The following is a 20165-nucleotide window of genomic DNA, read 5'->3' on the forward strand; positions in this document are numbered from 1 at the left end:
ATGAGTAGCGATGACAGTGGCAGCTGCAAATACATCCTGGTGCTGATGTGTCCACACACAGGGCACATACGTACACATAGAAGTTGAGCGTTTCGCACTGTATTTAAACACAAACAAGGGGACTTCCCTGGTGGCCCAGTGGTTAAGACTTCACCTTCCAGTGCAGGGGGTGCGGGTTCAGTCCCTGGTCCGGGACTAAGATCCCAATTGCCTCCCAGCCAAAAAACCAAAAACATAAAACAGAAGCAATATTGTAACAAATTTGATAGAAGACAAAAAAAAAATGGTCCACATCAAAAAAACAAAACAAAACAAAAACACAAACAAGTAAACATTAATTGCCTGATATCCTATTGTATGGTTAACATGTTTTTCTTCCGAGAAAGTCTTTAAGATAAAATAGCAAACATTATGAAGGATTATGATGTATATAGTCATTAACATTCTTTTGCAATGGAATTATTTTCTGAGTATACATATATGCCGAGCTGTTATTAAACATTACAAACTATTTTTTATTACTGTCTCAGGATACTTAAAAATTAAAGGGTGGGACTTCCCTGGTGGTCCAGTGGGTAAGACTCCAAACTCCCAATGCAGGAGGCCTGGGTTTGATCCCTGGCCGGGGAGCTGGATCCCGCATGCATACCACAGCTAAGGAGTCTGCACACTGCAACAAAGAGCCTGCATGTCGCAACTAAGGCCTGGTGCAGCCAAAGTAAACAAACAAACAAATAAATAATAAATTAATTTTTTAAAAGGTAAAGGTTGTTTCCTGCTAGTAGAATACTTTCTGAAGAAAAGGTGAATGTGCCTATTTTAATAATAATGTAAGTGAATTCTACCTAATTTTTTATTTTTTTTTTATTTTTTTGGGGGTACACCAGGTTCAATCATCTGTTTTTATACACATATCCCCATATTCCCTCCCTTCCTTGACTCCCCCCCCTCGAGTCCCCCCCACCCTCCCCGCCCCAGTCTACCTAATTTTAAAAAACTTTGTTTGGAACACTTCTATGTTGCTGCACTAAAACTGTAATGAAGTCTTTAATGCCTACATCACATTCTAGTCTATAATTCTTTCTTAGATGGATAACATCTGGATGTATATAGTGTTGGCATTCTTGCTGGTCATAATGGCTGATTCATTCTCTTTGGCAGAATGCCCTTCTGCCTGCAGGGTTCCGGCAGAAGAACCAGACATCAAAGTCTGCCACAGGGCCATTTGATAGAGAACACCTCCTTTCGTATCTGGAGAAGGAAGCTTTGGAGCATAAGGACCGGGAAGACTATGTGCCCTACACTGGAGAAAAAAAAGGTAAGCACAGAATTTTGAAGTCATTATTCGATAGCAGGTAGAACTGGAGAAAATTATATATTTAAAGGTGCATCACTGATAGCCTCAAAGATACAATACTGTTGACTTTAAAAATTATTAGGTAATTTGGACATTTCCTTTACTTTCACCAACTTGGCCAAAAAGTCCCTTGTTAATGATTTCTTAGTGAGGTCTTATTACACAGTGATTTTTAGTTTTCTTTAGAACTTTTTAGTTCTCAACTGTAATAAAAGTGTACTGAGGTAGAATTTTAAATGCATTACTACATTGCATTTAAAATTTGTATACTACAAAATGTCAAAGTGCCACTCAATTCTAACTCCTGTCTTTAAAGTGGAATGCCATAAAAAAAATTCAGGACATATTTTCAAAGACTCTTTTTAAGACCCTATAGTCTTCCTTATTAATTCAGTGATTCATAACCATTATAATTGTCAATGCTTCATAATCATTACTTTCAAGAAATTCTTCTAGTCCAAGTCCTTCCCATTGCAGATTTTGACCTTAGCTAGCCTCAGTGGAGAAAGAGTACAGCTATATTTTTTAAAGCTCTTTATATAATAACATTTAACGTGAAGTAGGTTAAGTTTCTCAGCTTTCTATACAGCTTGGCCTAAGAAGCCAGATTCTGCTTGCACTCCTATTTAGAATACGGTGCATGGAAGACGGGAATGGTGGCAGCAGTAGAGCTGATCTTCGGCTCTTCCAGGCACTGTTTTTACATCTGAATCCTTAGTAGGCCAGGCAGGGAGAATGGTTAGAGCATAGTGCTTTCTCCTAGTGAGGCTTTAGCTTTTTATTTGGAAAGGAAGCCCTTTTCAAGAATCTGGCCACAACTCTCCTCTATGGCTACCCCTTAGCTGCAGGAGAAGGTGGAAAATTCATTTTCACATTCCCACCTCTTTAATAGATAAAGGTTGTGAATAGGTATTCCACAAGGTCTGCATCAGGCCTTTTCAAAATTATCTGTCGTCCCCAACCCCTCTGCTCTTTTTATCAACCCCACTCACCCTCATCTCTAGTTGAGAATCACTACCTTAGATACTTGTATTGGTCAGGGTTCTCCAGAGAAATAGAACCAAAAGGGTGTGTGTGTGTCTGTGTGTAGAGAGAGACAGAGAAATAGATTTATTTATTTATTCTTTCAGTCATTCATTCCTTTTTGTGAAAATTGAGGTATAGTTGATATACAATGTATGTTTCAGATACACAACACAGTGCTTCAAATTTTAAAGGTTATAATTCATTTAGTTATTATAAAATATTAGCTATATTCCCTGTGCTGTGCAATATATCCTTGAAGCCTATTTATTTTATACATAGTAGTTCCTACCTCTTAATCCCCTATGCCTATTTTGTCTGTCCCCCCTTTCCTCTCCCCCGGTAACCACTAGTTTGTTTTCTATATCTGTGAGTCTGTTTCTTTTTTGTTGTATTCATTAGTTTGTTTTATTTTTTAGATTCCACATATAAGTGATAACATATAGTATTTGTCTTTGTCTGACTTATTTCACTAAGCATAATACCATCCAAGCCCATCCATGTTGTTCCAAATGGCAAAATTTCATTTTATTTTTATGGCTGAGTAATATTCCATTGTACATATATACCACATCTTCTTTATCCCTTCATCTGTTGATGGACACTTAGGTTGCTTCCATATCTTGGCTATTGTAAATAATGCTGCTATAAACATTGGGTGCATGTATCTTTTTTTTTTTTATTGGAGTATAATTGCTTTACAATGTTGTGTTAGTTTCTGCTGTACAACGAAGCGAGTCAGCTATATGTATACATATATCCCCTCCCTCTTGGACCTCCCTGCCATCTCCCCACCCCCATCTCACCCATCTAGGTCATCACAGAGCACCGAGCTGAGCTCCCTGTGCTATACAGCAGGTTTCCACTAGCTATCTGTTTTATGCATGGTAGTGTATTTATGTCAAGCCTAATCTCCCAATTCATCCACCACTACCACCCACCCCCCCGCCATGTCCTGAGAAAACCATAATTCAAAAAGACACATCCCTCAAAAGCTGGTACAAAGGTGTAAAGCTATTATATTCCAATAAAGAGCTGAAAAAAAAAAGATACGAACAGAGAAAAAAAAAAAAAGACACACGTACCCCAGTGTTCATTACAGCAGTATTTACAGTAGCCAGGTCGTGAAAACAACTTAAATGTCCATTGACAGGTGAATGGATAAAGTTGTGGCACAAGTATACAATGGAATATTACTCAGCCATAAAAAGGAATGAAATTGAGTCATTTGTAGAGATGTGGATGGACCTAGAGTCTGTCATACAGAGTGAAGTAAGTCAGAAAGAGAAAAACAAATATTATATATTAATGCATATATATGGAATCTAGAAAAATAGTACAGATGAACCTATTTCCAGGGCAAGAAAAGAGAGAGATGCAGATGCATGTATCTTTTTGAATTAGCTTTTTTGTTTTCTTCAGATATATACCCAGGACTGGAAATGCTGGTTCATATGGTAGTTCTATTTTTAGTTTTTTAAGAAGCCTCCATACTATTTTCCACAGTGGCTGCACCAATTTGCATTCCCACAAAGGGTTCCCTTCTCTCCACATCTTCACCAACTTTTGTTATTTGTGTTCTTTTTGATGGTAGCCATTCTGACAGGTGTGATGTGATATATCACTGTGGTTTTAATTTGCATTTCTCTGGTGATTAACTATGTTGAGCACCGTTTTATATGCCTGTTAGCCACCTTTTGTCTTTGGGAAAATGTCTCTTTAGGTCTTCTGTCCATTTTTTAATCAGGTTGTATGTTTTTTTAATGTTGTGTTTTATGAGCTGTTTATATATCTTAGGTGTTAACCCCTTATCAGTCATATCATTTGCAAATATTTTTTCCCATTCAGTAGGTTGTCTTTTCATCTAGTCAGTGGTTTCATTTGCTATGCAAAAAGCTTCTAAATTTACTTATATCCCATTTTTTTTAATTTTTGCTTTTGTTTCTTTTGCCTTAGGTGACAGATCCAAAAAAATACTGCTAGGATTTATATCCCGGAGTATTCTGCCTATGTTTTCTTCTAGGAGTTTTATGGTTTCAGGTCTTACATTTAGGTTTTAATCTCTTTTGAGTTTATTTTTTGATATGGTGTTAGAGAATGTTCTAATTTCATTTTTACATGTAACTGTCCAGTTTTCCCAGCACCACTTATTGAAGATTGTGTCTTTCCTCTATTGTATATTCTTGCCTCCTTTGTCATAGACAAGTTGACCATAAGTGCTTGGGTTTATTTATGGGCTCTCTATTCTTTTCAGTTGATCTGTGTGTCTCTTTTTTTGCCAACTCCATACTGTTTTAATGCCTGTGGCTTTGTAATATAGTCTGAAGTCAGGGAGCCTGATTCTTCCAGCTCTGTTTTTCTTTCTCAAGATTGTTTTGGCTGTTGGGGATCTTTTTGTGTTTCCATTCAGATTTTAAAATTATTTGTTCTAGTTCTGTGAAAAATGCCTTTGATATTTTGATAGGGATTGCATTGAATCTGTAGATAGCCTTGGGGAGTATGGTCATTTTAACAATATTAATTATTTGAATCCATGAACACAATATATCTTTCCATCTGTTTGTGTTGTCTTCAATATATTTCATCAGTGTCTCATAGTTTTCCGAGTCCAGGTCCTTTACCTCCTGAGGTAGGTTTGTTCCTAGGTATTTTATTCTATGATGCAATTGTAGAAAGGGTTGTTTCCTCAATTAAAAGAGATTTATTTTAAAGAATTGGCGTATGTGATTGTGGAGGCTTAGTAAGTCTAAAATCTGCAGAATAGGCCAGCAGGCTGGAGACCCAGGGAAAAGCTGCATTTCGAATCTAAAGGCAGCCTGCTGGCAGAATTCCTTCTTGCTCTCAGAGAATATCAGTCTTTGTTCTGTCAAGGCCTTCAGCTGATAGCAAGGCCCACAACATTATGCCTTTACTCAAAAACCACTGATTTCAATGTTAATCTCCTCCAACAAATGCCTTCACAGAAACATCCAGAATAATATTTGACCATATATCTGGGCAGGATGCCCAGCCAAACTGGCACATAGTATTAACCATCACACTACTGTTAGTGCTGGGAATGTCATGTTCTTCAGGTGTTTGGGGGCCGGAAAAAGCATTCAAAACCAATGCATAGTTTTGAAGTGTGGAAAATCACAAAGACAGACAAAAGCATCACTTTCTTTGTATTTGTCATAGAAAAGACTGCTGGCTATATTTTTATATGTACAGCCATACCTATAACACTATTTAAAGCTTCAGTCCTATTTATATAGGAGAACATAATTTTATGAGATCACTTTTTACTATTATGTGTGTGTCAGGTGGACTCTGGGGGTATAATGAGGAAGAAGAATGGATGTAGAAGAGAGAGAGAGATGTGAGAAAAAGAGATGGCAGGAAAAATATGAAATTTGAGGACAAGAAGAGAAAATAAGATATGTGAAAGAGCTGCAGTTATCCTAAGCTGACCCAGGAAGCTCCCCAGTATGCTCTTGTTTCATCATCTCTAGTTACCTAGGAAAAGATCTTGGAGGATTAGAGGAGGTAGGAAAGAAGGTAGAGAATCGTGGATGATATGAAAATATCAAAAAGGAGAGATGATAGAGGTGAGGGATATGGGTGAAAATAGAAAAAATGGTATACCCTTAACTATAATATAATAGGTTTTTTTAGTTTGTATTCATGTTTTATTGGTCAAAGCAGAGTCATGTGGCCAAATTGGCCTCATTGGGGCCCACAGTGAGGGAGAAGCAGTGAATACTTTAACAATATTATAATCTGCCACAATGCTTTCTCACATTCTTTTTTTCTTTTTTCACTTTTGTGGTAAAAAACACATAACATGTAATTTACCATCTTAACCATTTTAAAGTATTAACTATATGAACATTGTTGTAACAGAACTCTAGAACTTTTTGATCCTGCGAAACTGAAACTATACCCATCTCAAGCTCCCTCTTTCTCCCTCTCTATGGCTCCTGGCAACCACCATTCTGCTTTTTGTTTCTAGGATTTTGACCATTTTAGATACCTCATATAAGTGGAATCATGTAGTATTTGTCTTTTTGTGACTACCTTATTTCACGTAGGATTTTTTTTTTTAAGAACTTTTATTGAGATACAGTTGACATACAATAAACTGCATATATTTAAAATGTACAATTTGATATTTTTTTTCTTATTAGTAATGCATATATGGCACTCCTAATCTCCCAATTCATTCCCCCCCCAACCCTCCCCGCTTTCCCCACTTGGGTTCCATATGTTTGTTCTCTACATCTGTGTCTCTATTTCTGCCTTGCAAACTGGTTGACTTGTACCATTTTTCTATATTCCACATATATGTGTTAATGTACGATATTTGTTTTTCTCTTTCTGACTCACTTCACTCTGTATGACCATCCATGGGTCCATCCATGTCTCTACAAATGTCCCAATTTCATTCCTTTTTACAGCTGAGTAGTATTCCATTGTATATGTGTACCACATCTTTATCCATTCATTTGTTGATGGACATTTTGGTTGCTTCCATGTCCTGGCTGTTGTAAATAGTGCTGCCATGAACATTGGAGTGCGTGTGTCTTTTTGAATTATGGTGTTCTCTGGGTATATGCCCAGCAGTGGGATTGCTGGGTCATATGGTAACTCTATTTTTAGTTTTTCAGGGAACCTCCGTACTGTTCTCCATAGTGGCTGTATCAATTTACATTCCCACCAGCAGTGCAAGAGCATTCCCTTTTCTCCACACCCTCTCCAGCATTTACTGTTTGTCAATTGTCTGATGATGCCCATTCTATCCCGTGTGAGGTGATACCTCCTTGTAGTTTTGATTTGCATTTCTCTAGTAATGAGGGATGTTGAGCAGCTTTTCATGTGCCTCTTGGCCATCTGTATGTCTTCTTTGGAGAAATGACTATTTAGGTCTTCTAATATAATAGTTTTTGTTTCTGTTTATATGTTTAATTTTTTTCTTATTTTTTACTTTATGTTTTAGATGGGTATGAAATAGATGGAAGTGCTTGAATTAAAAAGCAAGTAATTTTGCATTCACAAGTAGTGGTTTTCTTTTTATAATACATTCAGTGTTTTTACTGCCTCTTTAGCTATACATGTCTATTAAGTATTATTTACGGGCAGCTATAATGCAGTGATTAAGACCATGACATTTTTAAAAATAATGAATTTTTTATTGTGTAAGATGCTTACAGAATATGCATAAATGAGGAGGATACAAATCAATGAATTATATAGTGAGCACACCCAAGTAATCACCAGCCAGGTCAAGACATCAGCACCTCCAGAAGATGCCTTCATACTTCCTCCCAATCACTTGTCTATCTTCTTCCCATAGGTAACCATTGTCATAGCTTTTAATACAGTAGAGTAGTTCTGCTTGTTTTGACATTTGTATAGATGGGATCATACAGCCTGCATATCTGCCTTGCTTACTTCATACAGTTTTTGAGAGGACCAAATTTGTTAATGAGTGTAGTGAAATCAGTGTAAAAATCCTTTATAGTGTAATCATTGTACAGGGTCATATATGGTGTTATTACCAAATAAGAGATTTCCATTCTCTGTCATTGAGGAGTGGTTCAGAACCACAGAGATAAATTTTTGAGTTTCAGTCCATCTGATGGAAGCAAACACTACCACTTTAGACTTGATGGGGCCAAGCCTTAAAAGCCATGTTACAGTGTCGTAGACCCAAAGAAGGGCAAGTTTTTAACCTTCAACAATTGGGGAACTTTGGTTTCAGAGCTGTTTTGAAATATAGCTAAAAGACTAGGCTTTTTAAAGCCACCCTGGATCTCTTCCTTAAATTAGTTGCCCTTGGTTATCCATAGTCACTAGTATGCCTTCCTTTCTTTGGGTCTCATCCCCAAGATCTTGATCACATTCCAGAAGATCCTCAGAATAATTCATCTACATCATATTAGCATATCTTCCAAGCAAGCTAAATGTGAATCCCCTCCTGAGCGCTGAAAATTCAGGAGCTTGTTTTTTTAAGCTGCCTCTCCAGTGACCCTTTACCTGAACATCTGGGTTGAGTCCCAGGTTTCTTACTTAATGGCTTATTTCACAGGAGATAGACTTTCAGATAGAGGATGCCTTCCCAAGCAGAAGAGGTTCTTCTGGTTCGTCTTAGAACAGTTTGCAAACCTGCTAAGAAATAAAAGCATTTTACTTTTTTGGTGTACTCAGACTAGTTAGAATCTGTAAAATGTGCCATTGGTCTCTAAACTAAATCATTTTTCATACTAAGATGACTGGTCTCAGAGTTCAGTCCCCAATGGCACTATTAGTTTTCTGTGCCAGGCAATGTTATAGCAATTCACTCAGTTTCTTGAACTCCTTCCTGCCAAAATCTCATAGGGATCTCTCATTGTAAATTATTTTTAAAGGTCAATCAGATGACTACTCAGTTCTTTTTTAAAGGAAAAAATTGGGAACCATTAAAAGGAATAGTAATCCAACTACTTTCTCACATTCTGAGACTAAATGATGATTAATTATACTTGTTATTTTTTCACTTAAAGGCACACTCTCTTTCTGGAGCTAAAGTTATACAGAACTGGTGTGATGAAAGGGAATCCCCATAAAACTGAAAATTGGACATTTCATGATTTTTCTTTTTGACCATGAACAAAAACTATAAACTCTTGCCAAATTTTATCTTTCTAGATCATCTCAAAATACCTTGAAAAGACCTACAGAGTAAGAACACTTGAGGGTTGTTATATAGAGATAAATTAGTAGTTTCATTTTGTGATTCGTGAAATGAGTATTTATAATTGCACATTTTACAGAATTAAAAGTGCTATGTCAACATCTGAGAAGGAGGAATTAATCCTAATTAGGTGAAATTCAAGGCATTATGTCTTTGATGCATTTTGAGAACATTTTGTCCTACACTAATAAATGTTCTGCTTTTAATAATTGTAGTTTTGTTGACAGCAAAAAGAAGATATTAGGCAATAAGGCACAGCTGACAAAAGATATATTAAGCATTGTTTTTAAGTGCACTGTTTACAGTAGAATCCACAATATACATCTGTTAAGTTCATCTAAATCTAAGAAGCTCGTGGTAGGAATGGTATGATATCAAGTAATCTTGGTAAAAATTAGTGGAAATATCTTTCCTGTGAGCTTCTATGTTCAAAATGTTGAGAAAATAAATGTTTAAGAAAATTAAAGCAATAACATAATTGCAATATAATGTTCCTTTTACTTGAAGATATAATATTAAAATGTTGGGAAGCTTTTTACTTCTTTCTCCTTGAAATGTTGTAAAAGATGTAACTGAGGTAGAGACCAAAGTGAAGAGACCTAGTTAGTGAAGGAGAGTATTCATCCAGCTCTTTCTCGTTTCTGAGAGTGGTGAGAATGCAGAGTTCTGACTCATTATTTCTCATCATATTTTTACGTCTTTTGTTTGTTTGTTTTTATAAATTTATTTATTTATTTTATTGGCTGTGTTGGATCTTGTTTTTACATGTCTTTTTTAAAAAGTTAATTTATATGTTGGCTGCGTTGGGTCTTTGTTGCTACACACAGGTTTTCTCTAGTTGCAGTGAGCAGGGGCTACTCTTTGTTGCAGTGCACGGGCTTCTCATTGCATTGGCTTCTCTTGTTGTGGAGTACGGACTCTAGGCTTCAGTAGTTGTGGCGTGAGGGCTCAGTACTTGCGGCTCATAGGCTCTAGAGTGCAGGCTCAGTAGTTGTGGTTCACAACTTAGTTGCTCCAAGGCATGTGGGATCTTCCCTGCCCAGGGATTGAACCCATGTACCCAGCATTGGCAGGTGGATTCTTAACCACTACACCACCAGGGAAGTCCTTTACATGTCTTGAGTATTCTGTCTCCAGCGTAGATAAGGCTTAGAGCCTTGCCATGGATTTGACACTTTACTGACTCTCATCTTGCTTTGTTTTGCCAGGAGTCTTCCTCCCCACTTCTAATATTACACTTTACCCTTACCTAGCCTAGGACTCTTTTCCCCTCATTGTCCCTTATTTCATAGACTAGAGCCTGCTGCACCTTGTACACTCACTCCAGTGCACCATCAAAGACTTCCTCCATTTGAGCCACTGATGCCCCCAGGTTGGGCTCCTCCCCTCCCTGAAGAGCACACCTGTGCTCCCAATTGGCCCTTGGGGTAGAGCCTTCTATTCTTTCTGGTGGTCTCCCTTCCTCTCCTGGATAAAGGAATGCCCTTGGGTTTTCTTCCCAAGAATCTCCTATGATGCCCTGCTCTGCTTACTAAGGGTGAATTTAATCAGATAGCCTTTAACTAAGGGTTTCTTATATAATTTCCAGATTATTTATTCACAGTTACCTTAGCCCTCCAGAAAACTTACTCTAGTCATTCTTTTCTGAAGGATGCTTCCCTCATCTTGCTGAGTACATGATTTCTTTTTTGGAGGAAAAGCAGAGCTGATTCCTTAGTTAAACCAGAAAGATCACCGTTATAAACTGCCTAAATCAGCAGGATTACGTAACCACCAGTGGGCACTTGGTTTCCACTAAATTCAAGAGAAAGACTGGCTCTATTTTTGTACTCAAGTCTCATGAGTTGTAACTGTCCTTTATAGACCTCTAAAAAGTGGTCTTCCCAGGCACTGATAAATGGAGTGGGCTACTTAAATTAGTCATGCAGATGCAGGCATCTCCTTTGCAGACTGGTCACTGTATCTTCTGAATGATTCACTTACTCCTCCTTTGGTGTGCGGAGTTAGCCCGATAGATTGATCATCGCTCATATTTTATGGAAAACTTTCCCTGGATAAACATACCCACTCTGGATATTCCTTTCCCTTCAACATGTCTGAATATAATTTACATACCATAGAATTTTTTTTTATAAATTTATTTATTTATTTATTGGGTCTTCGTTGCTGCACACGGGCTTTCTCTAGTTGCTGAGAGCAGGGGCTGCTCTTCATTGTGGTGCGCAGGCTCCTCATTGTAGTGGCTTCTCTTGTTGTGGAGCACGGACTCTAGGCACGTGGGCTTCAGTAGTTGTGGCTCACGGGCTCTAGAGCACAGGCTCAATAGTTGTGGCGCAGGGGCTTAGTTGCTCCGTGGCATGTGGAATCTTCCCAGAGCAGGGCTCGAACCCATGTCCCCTGCATTGTCAGGAGGATTCTTAACCACTGCGCCACCTAGGAAGTCCCTACCATAGAATTTTGATTTTAATTGTTCCAAAATCATACACCATGAGACTTTTATTAGGTTTTTTCTTTTTAGTTGATTTAGCTTGTATATCCTCTTGATGCATTGCCTATTTTGTCATTATGAAAGGACCTTCTTTGTCCCTGGTAATATTCTTTGCTCTGAAATCTACTTTGTCTGATATTAACATAACAAATATTGCTTTCTTTTGATTAGTGTTAGCATAGTATATGTTTTCTATTTGTCCTGTCAGTTCTTTGTTCTCTTTCCTCTTTTTTTTCCTTCTGTTTCATACCTTCCATGTCTCTATAAAACATTTTGAACATATGGAATATAATTATAATAACTTTTAATTTTATCATCTGTCATTGCTAAATCAGTTTTGATACATTGATTTTTTTTTTTTCTCTTTATGGATCCAATTTCTCTACTACTTTGCATGCTGGTAATTTTTTATTGGATACCAGACATTATGAATTTTAATTGTTTGGGTGCTGGATATTTTGATACCCCTGTAAATAGTCTTGAGTTTCATTCTGAGACATGATTAAGTTGCTTGGAAACAATTTGATCATTTAGGGTCTTGCTTTTTTAAGATTTGTTAGGTGGGACTGGAGCTGTGTTCGGTCTAGGACTCCTTATTTCTCCACTACAGAGGCAAGACCCTTCTGAGTTCCCCATGCAGTGCCCTCTTAATTAGGAGGTTTTCCAGTCTGGCTGGTGGGAGCACGTTCCATTCCCAGCCCTGCATGAGCCTGTGCGCTGTTATTTCTAATCTTTTCAGATGTTTTTTGCCTTGGCCCAAGGTAGTTTCATTACACACCTGTGCTGATATGTACACTGCTGAGCACTAAAAGGCAGCCCTCTGCAGATCTCCAGAGCGCCCTCTCTGTGTAACTCTCTCCTCTCTAGTATCTGTCATATAAAGGCTGGCTGCCCTCGTCTTTCTGGACTTCAGCTGTGTCTCCTCAGTTCAGAGAGTTCCCCAGGCTCTGCCTGGGTTCTGTTCCCTGTGCTGCAGCCTGGACACTTGTCTCCAGGCAGTAAGCTGGGCAGGCTCACTTTGTTTCTCATCTCCCAGGGATCACTGTTCTTTTTTGCCTGATGATCAGTGTCTTCAAAACTTCTTTCTTATATTTTGTCCATTTGGGGGTTGTTTCAGTCATGGGTAAATCCTGACCCTATTACTCCATCTTGGACAGAGGTGGAAGTCTCCAGAATCATATACTATAGATATCCTATGTCCTCAACTAGAGTATAAGCTCCTCAAAGTATAGAATCTCTTATTTTATTTTCCTTATGCTGTCTTTCTAGCTCATTATCTAGAGCTTTCTAGCTCCTATACAAGCTTACTAAACATGTGTTGAATAAAGAAGCATTTATTGGTGGTCATGTTGTAGTATTGAGTAGGTGTCATGTGTGCTGTTAGGTCAAAACAAAAATGGCTTTCCAGGATCTGCCGCCTCGTCCTTTGGTTTGGTTGATTTGAGGTTTGTGCACTTTCTTTCAAAAGGATATCCCAAAGTCCCCTGTGGAGGTTATAGTGGCCTAGTTCCCTTAAATCTTTTCTGGAACCAGGTAGCTTATAAACATACACATAGTAAAATTGGCTAAGGCCTTTCACCTCTGTAGAAATGAAATAATTGAGATGCCTCTGTTTCCAGTTATTGTCCTTTCATATATCCAGCAAGGATAGGACCATGACTAAGATAATCTTAACACTGTAGTAGCTGTAACTTGCTATCAGAGCAGAAGAGATGTGGACTTGTGAAGAGAGGTCCTGGCAATAAAATTGTTAACATGGTTCATAGTATCCTACTGATTGTGAAACAGTAACAAGGATCTTGGCAAGATATTGCTTTTTCTCCCCCTCCTCTTGGCACAAACACAGGTTTGAATAAATGCCATGTATTTAAGCTGCTATTATATGAATTCTTATCTTGGTTTCTTCTGTTTCTTTAGCTGCCATTCTGTAGTTGCAGAAACGTTACTGAAGTATTTTAACATTCTCAGCAACGGAGAGTCATAGCCCTGTTCTTGTTTTGTTTCATTTGGGGGTGGCAAGCATGTCGTTTCACACTTGCCTGAGAGGTTTTTTTCTGATCTTGTCATTGCTTATTTTCATATTTTGCTACAATATAAAGAACTGTAATTTCAGTTTTTTAAAAAAAATCCAGTTTTAGACATTGCTGTGTTAAATAAGGAAATTAAGGTTATTTAGATAGAATGCTGTGTACTGAAGAATAGAAATGAATAACCAGTTTTTTAGACACTATTTTACTTCAAATAAACACAGATATTAAAAGCTATAAGTCAGGGCTTTTTGAGCATATTTCAAGGAGAAGAAAAGTAAAATTAGATCAGTACACGATTACTCATCCTAATCTTTTCAGAGCTGTAATTATACAGATTAGCACTTTGTCAACATGAATAGGTAAAAATCAGAATCACGTAGGGAGCTTTTTCAGAAATATCCATGCCTGGCCAATCTTCATTTTCTGAGTTTAAGAATCACTGATATAGATACTTGGGACTATGGTTTTCAGCCCTCTTGGGTCGTTTGTTTTGGAAAACTCTTTCTGTGTCTCTCTCACATACACATGCAAGAAATTCCAGAGGAAATGAGAATAAAGAATTAACATATGTCTGTTGTTTTTACTGTATATCAGTTGCTTTATATACATTAAGTCATTTTATCAGAATGAGATTGAAATTTTTATAATGAATAATCTGTGATTTGATTATTTGATTATTATCAAATCATCAGAAGAAAGGTGATCATAATAAAATGGTGTAATAGTAAGTTTATTAACAGGTGGTTTTAGATAAAAGCAATATCAAATGTATGCATTTCCCTACCCTCTGCGCACGCACACACACACACCCCCCTACACAATACCTATACATAGAATAAAATCTGAACATTTCACTCAACCTGTAAGACACTGAGGGCACAAATCACATTAACCAATATAATGGAGATCTATTTATCAGCATCTCTTAATAATTAAGATTTTTAATTTTAGTTTATATGAGACTAATTTAAATTAACACATTTAGAAAGATGTTTTCTGTTAATATGGAATTGATCAAGCAGTTTGCTAATTATGTATTTCTCAGAAAACAACTATCTGGCTGAATGTGTCTCAGCCAAACATAAATTTACTTAGGAAGACAAGCCCATTTTTTTTTTCTTTAAGAACTTTTATTGGGATACAACTGACATACAATAAACTAAGACAAACCTATATTTTAATACATTGGCCCCTTAGTGTTTTTTTAATATATATATAAATTTATTATTTATTGGCTGTATTGGGTCTTCGTTGCTGCACTCAGGCTTTCTCTAGTTGTGCAAGCAGGGGCTACTCTTCGTTGTGGTGCATGGGCTCTAGAGTGCAGGCTTAGTAGTTGTGGCGCATGGGCTTAGTTGCTCCACGGCATGTGGGATCTTCCCCGACCAGGGCTCGAACCTGTGTCCCCTGCATTGGCAGGCAGATTCTTAACCACTGCACCACCAGGGAAGTCCCAGTTGTTTTTTTTTTTTTTTTTTTTAACATCTTTATTAAGCTGCAACCCACATCATAAAGTTTACCCATTTAAAGTGCATAATTCAATGGTTTTTAGTATATTCACGGAGTTGTGCAGCTGTCACCACAGTCTTAAGTTTAGGACATTTTTATCATCCCAAAAGGAAACCCTGTACCCATGAGCAGGCAGTCTCCATTCCTCAGTCCATTCTCCAGCTCTAAGAAGCCACTAATCAACTTTTTCTCCCTGAATTTGCCTATTCTGGATATTTCAAATAAATGGATTCATACAACATGTATTATGACTGGTTGCCTTTACTTAGCCTAATGTTTGGGAGTTTCATCTGTGTTTTAGCATGTATCAATGCTTCATTCCTTTTTATGGACAAATAATATTTCATTGTATGGAACCACACACTTTGTTTATCCTTCATCAGTTGATGGACATTTGGATTGTTTCCACTTTTTAGCTATTATGAATAATGCTGCTGTGAACATTTGTGTACAAGTTGCTGTGTATATCTGCTAGTGGAATTGCTGGGTCATATGGTAACTATTTTTTAACAATTTGAAGAACTACCAAATTGTTTTCCAAAGTAGCTGCACCATTTTACATTCCCACCAGCAGTGCACTAGGGTTCCTATTTCTCCACATCTTGGCCAGCTCTTGTCTGTCTTTTTGATAGCAGCCATCTTAGTAGGTGTGAAGTGTTAATTAATACATATTGTGATTTTGACTTGAAGTTCCCTGATGACTACTGGTATCTGATATCTGCTGATATCAGATATATCTGATATCTTCTTTGGATAAATGTCTCTTCAAATCCTTTGCCTGTTTTTAAATTGGGATGTCTTTTTATTACTGATTTTTGTCAATCAATCAATATTTGATTTATTATTGATAAACATTCTTTATATATTCTAGATATGTTTCTTATCAAATATATGATTTGAAATTTTTTTCTCTCATTTGTAGCTTGTCTTTTCACTTTCTTGGTTGTATCATTGTCCCACAGAAGTTTTAGATTTTGATATAGTCCAATTTATCTGTTTTTTTACTTGTGTTGCTTGTACTTTTGTTGTTATATCTAAAAAATCATTACCTAAACTCAAGGTCATGTAGATTTACCCTTATGTTTTTTCTCCTAAGAGTGTTATAGTTTTAGCTCTTACATTTAGGTCTGTAATTCATTTTGAATTAATATTTGTGTGTGATATGAGATATAGGGCTCCAACTTCATTCTTCTGCATGTAGTTGTCCAATTGTCCCAGTACCATTTGTTGAAAACACAACTCTTGCTCAATTGAATTGTTTTGGTATCCTTGTAGAAATTCAAGGATAAATATATGAGTTTATTTCTGGGTTCTCAGTTCTGTTTCATTGATGTGAATGTCTTTCCTTGTACACCATAACACTATCTTGATTACAGTAAACTTTGTGTTAAGTTTTGAAACTGGGAAGTGTGAGTCCTTCAGCTTTGTTCTTCTTTTTAAAGATTGTTTGGCTATTCTGGGTCCCTTGGATTTCCACATGAATTTTAGTATCACCTTGTCACTTTCTGCAAATAGCTGAGATTTGTTTAAGGGATTGTTTAAGTCTGTAAATCAATTTGGGGAGATCCCCTTAGGCTTTGTATTCATAATACTAAGCTTAAGCTCTGCCTGTTTTATCCTTACAAAAGTTAATTTTCTTTACTTTTAATTCTCTATAACAAGATTTTATACATACACATTAAAGTATAATTCTTACAGAGTATTCCTGTTAAACTAATCATGAAGAAATATAAAGTGATTACTTTTGGTATTGTTAAAAACACATACTGTATAAGCTAAAAATCTTTACAACAGAAATCTGTACATACAGAGAAATTATAAAGAGGTACCAAATTATTTCATAGCTGTATACATAGAGCAAAATTCTATGTCATAGAATTTCCATAAACCCTTGGAAATTTTGTTTTCCTTGTTGTTTTTTCTGAGGTTCATTTTGTATTTATAAGTATTAGCAAAAGTTTATGGGGGAAAAATGAAATAAAATAATAAATAAATAATAATTAAATATAGATAATTAAATAGTTATCTATATGGTGATGCATGAATTCTGTACCACCATATAGATAGGGGTTTGTTTGAGTTAGAACGTCCATTGCTAGAGTTAAGTTTGAAAGCCACCAGTTTATTGGGAAGGTTACTGGGTTGAGAGTTTGGGAACCTGTGTTCTAGTGCTAACTCTGCTGTGTAACTTTGAACCAGAGTGTTTAAGTTATACTTTATACAATGAAGTAGTTGAGCTAGAGGTAATCACCAAATTATTTATGCAACAAATTGGATTGCCTGCTGTGAGCTAGGCAAGGATGTAGGGATGGAACAGAACATGGAGAAGCTCACAGAGGACAGACAAACATGCAAAATGTGTAAGTGTGGCTATAGTGAAATGTTCAGGGGATTAAGGGAGCAAAGACGTGTACTTCATCTGGTTCCGTATTGAGACAAATGCAGTAGTTTTCTATTTGACAGTCATTCACAAATTCTTTCTTCCTTGCTGGCAGAATCCACCTCTGAAATAAACTGGAAAGGCCAGATGCTTGTTCTTCTCGCCGCCCTTGCAGGTGGCGCCTGGATATGTGACCCAGTGCTGGTCAGTGAAACCAGAGGAGAACTCTATCAGACAGTTTTCCTTCTAAAAGTTAGCAGTTGAGACAGTACCCTTCCTTCCTGCTCTGACCTTGCTGCATGAGGATGTGATATGTAGATACAAAGGTCATCTTGAGACTAATGGCCTGAGAACAAAGGCCTCCGTGCTAGTTATAGCCAAAGAGAAAAACAGAGCCTGGATCTTTGATGTCAACATTGAGCTGCTGAACCAACCCTTCAGCCACCTACCTGTGGAGTTATTAAGTGAGATAAAAATACTTACCGTTTGAGCCCTTGCTGCTTTGAGAGTGATCTGTGGATCAGCGGTATCCGCGTCACCTGGGAGGTTGGTTAGAAATACAGATTCTTAGAGCCCACATTTGACCAACTGCAACAGAATCTGCACTTTATTATTTTTTTAATTAATTAATTCTTATTATTTTTGGCTGCATTGGGTCTTAGTTGCAGCACGCGGGATCTTTGTTGTGGTGCGTGGGTTTCTCTCTAAATGTGGCATGCAGGTTTTCTCTTCTCTAGTTGTGGCACTTGGGCTCAGTCGCCTCGCAGCATATGGGATCCCAGTTCCCTGACCAGGGATCGAACCCCCCCACCCCATCCCCTACATTGCAGGATGGATTCCTTACCCCTGGACCACCAGGGAAGTCCCAGAATCTGCACTTTAATAAGATCACTAGGTGGATGACATGCACATTAAAGCTCGAGAAGCACCAGTTTAAACCACTTTAAATTGGGTATTCTGTTACATGCAGTTAAAAAGCATCCTTACTAATATAAATACATTGTAGATTGGCCAAGTGCCATTTTTTAAATAGGAAAATACTTGAAAGACTTCTGATTCAGATGTAGGAAGTTGCAAGAGACTTCTTAGTCTCATGAAAGCAAGCAATATGTTACATAATCATAGTTTAATATATATATATATCAGAAAGCTTGAAGACACAAATATTAGTGACTCCAGAAAGTGGCAAGCCCTCCATAAGAGAGATGATCTGCTCTGCCTTCTTTCCTGACTGAAATGTAGAGAAAAGAAGGAAACCACCAGAGAGAGGAGTGAGGAGAAATCAGCCTAACTTCTAAACTTCTAATGGCCATGTATGGGCTAGCATGATAGATTAGAAACCTGAGAAGCCCTAGAGCAGTGCTGTCCACTAGAACTTTTTGCCATGATGGAAATGTTCAGTATCCGTGCTAACCAGCATGGTAGCTACTAACCAAATTCAGCTAGTGTGACTGAGAAACTGATTTTTTAATTTTAACTAGTTTAAACTTAGTCACATACCATATTGAACAGTGCAGTCCTAGAGATAGAGTAAGACTGCACTACCCTCCAGTTTTTTGCTTCAGGTTCATTTAGTGCTAGGGATACTACTTCAAGAACCAAGGCAGGGAAGCAGAGCGAGAGAAAATTCCCAGGGCATAGGTTTTTAGCTCAGGAGATTGAGAGACAGGAGAGCTGAGAGAAATCCCTTTCAGACCATCTCCAACTTCACATAGTGTAGAACAGACAACATGAGAGTGGGGCTGAAAGATCTGCCAAGGCCCAAAAAGTGGGAAAGTAGGGGATGGAACTGGAAAACAGGGCTTCTAGAAAGCTGGTAGCCAGGACTACACATCAGGAGCAATCTTGCTACTTTGCAGTTCAAAACAGTAGACAGCTCGGGAGATACTGGAAGCTTGCCAGAGATCTGATCCTAGGCCTTGCTGAAGGTTGTCCTGATCCTGTCCTCAGAATGTTTGAAGCCAGTGAGGAAATGAATCAAAGTAAAGTTCCAACAAAAAGCCCAGGTTCAGCTCAACTGTAGAGCATGTTACTCCAGCCCTGACCTGAGGTGTGCTCCTTTCTATGAATAAATGTCATTTCGTTTAGTCTCTGCTCTACTTTTATACAAAAATCCCCGATACGAAGTCAGAGATCTTAATTAAGACACATGTGGCCAACAGTCAAGAAAAGTCAACAGTTAACAGAAGACCCAGAGATTACCCAGATATTGGTGTTATCAGTCAGGAACTTTAACTGTGACAAAAATGCCAGGGAATCTGGCGGACGAGGTACACGGCATGTGTGAAATGATGAAGAATTTTGGCAGAAGCATGGAAACTAATTTTTTTTAATAGTTTAGGAGAACCAAGTAGAAATAATAAAAAGAAATATAGTGTCAGAAATTAAGATCTTTCAGATAGGCTTAGTTGAAAATACCTGACCAGCTTTGGCCAGATTCCTGGGGGCAGTCTGTATTATGAAAGGATTCCTTATGAGTACACTGATTGATATTTACCTTGAACAAGAATAATACAGCATTCACTGCACTGATTATTAAGCCCACCAATATTTCTTTTGATAGAACACTGCATAGATTCATCAGGCCACATAGTCTCACATTTTTCCCTGGTTGTTTTCTGATAGAAAAGAAAATAATTGGAACTTGTGTGAATCCACACATAGGC

The 20165-nt window shown here is 37.5% G+C and overlaps 1 protein-coding gene across 4 annotated transcripts in view; it reads left to right on the forward strand.

Moving 5' to 3' along the window:
* Positions 1-20165, forward strand: part of TMOD3 (tropomodulin 3) — a 77675-nt gene that overhangs the window by 36640 nt on the left and 20870 nt on the right. For 3 of the 4 annotated variants that reach the window (XR_009051371.1, XR_009051372.1, XM_057722197.1), the window contains exon 3: positions 1162-1318. Coding sequence is in view for 2 of the 4 variants with exons in the window: in XM_057722197.1 (XP_057578180.1) it covers positions 1162-1318 (157 nt within the window). In the remaining 2 variants the exon portion in view is untranslated. The remainder of the gene's footprint in view (positions 1-1161; positions 1319-20165) is intronic. The other variant, XM_057722198.1, reaches the window with a different exon arrangement.

The sequence above is a fragment of the Hippopotamus amphibius genome, chromosome 2 (assembly GCF_030028045.1).
Source record: "Hippopotamus amphibius kiboko isolate mHipAmp2 chromosome 2, mHipAmp2.hap2, whole genome shotgun sequence".
Classification (NCBI taxonomy): Eukaryota; Metazoa; Chordata; class Mammalia; order Artiodactyla; family Hippopotamidae; genus Hippopotamus; species Hippopotamus amphibius.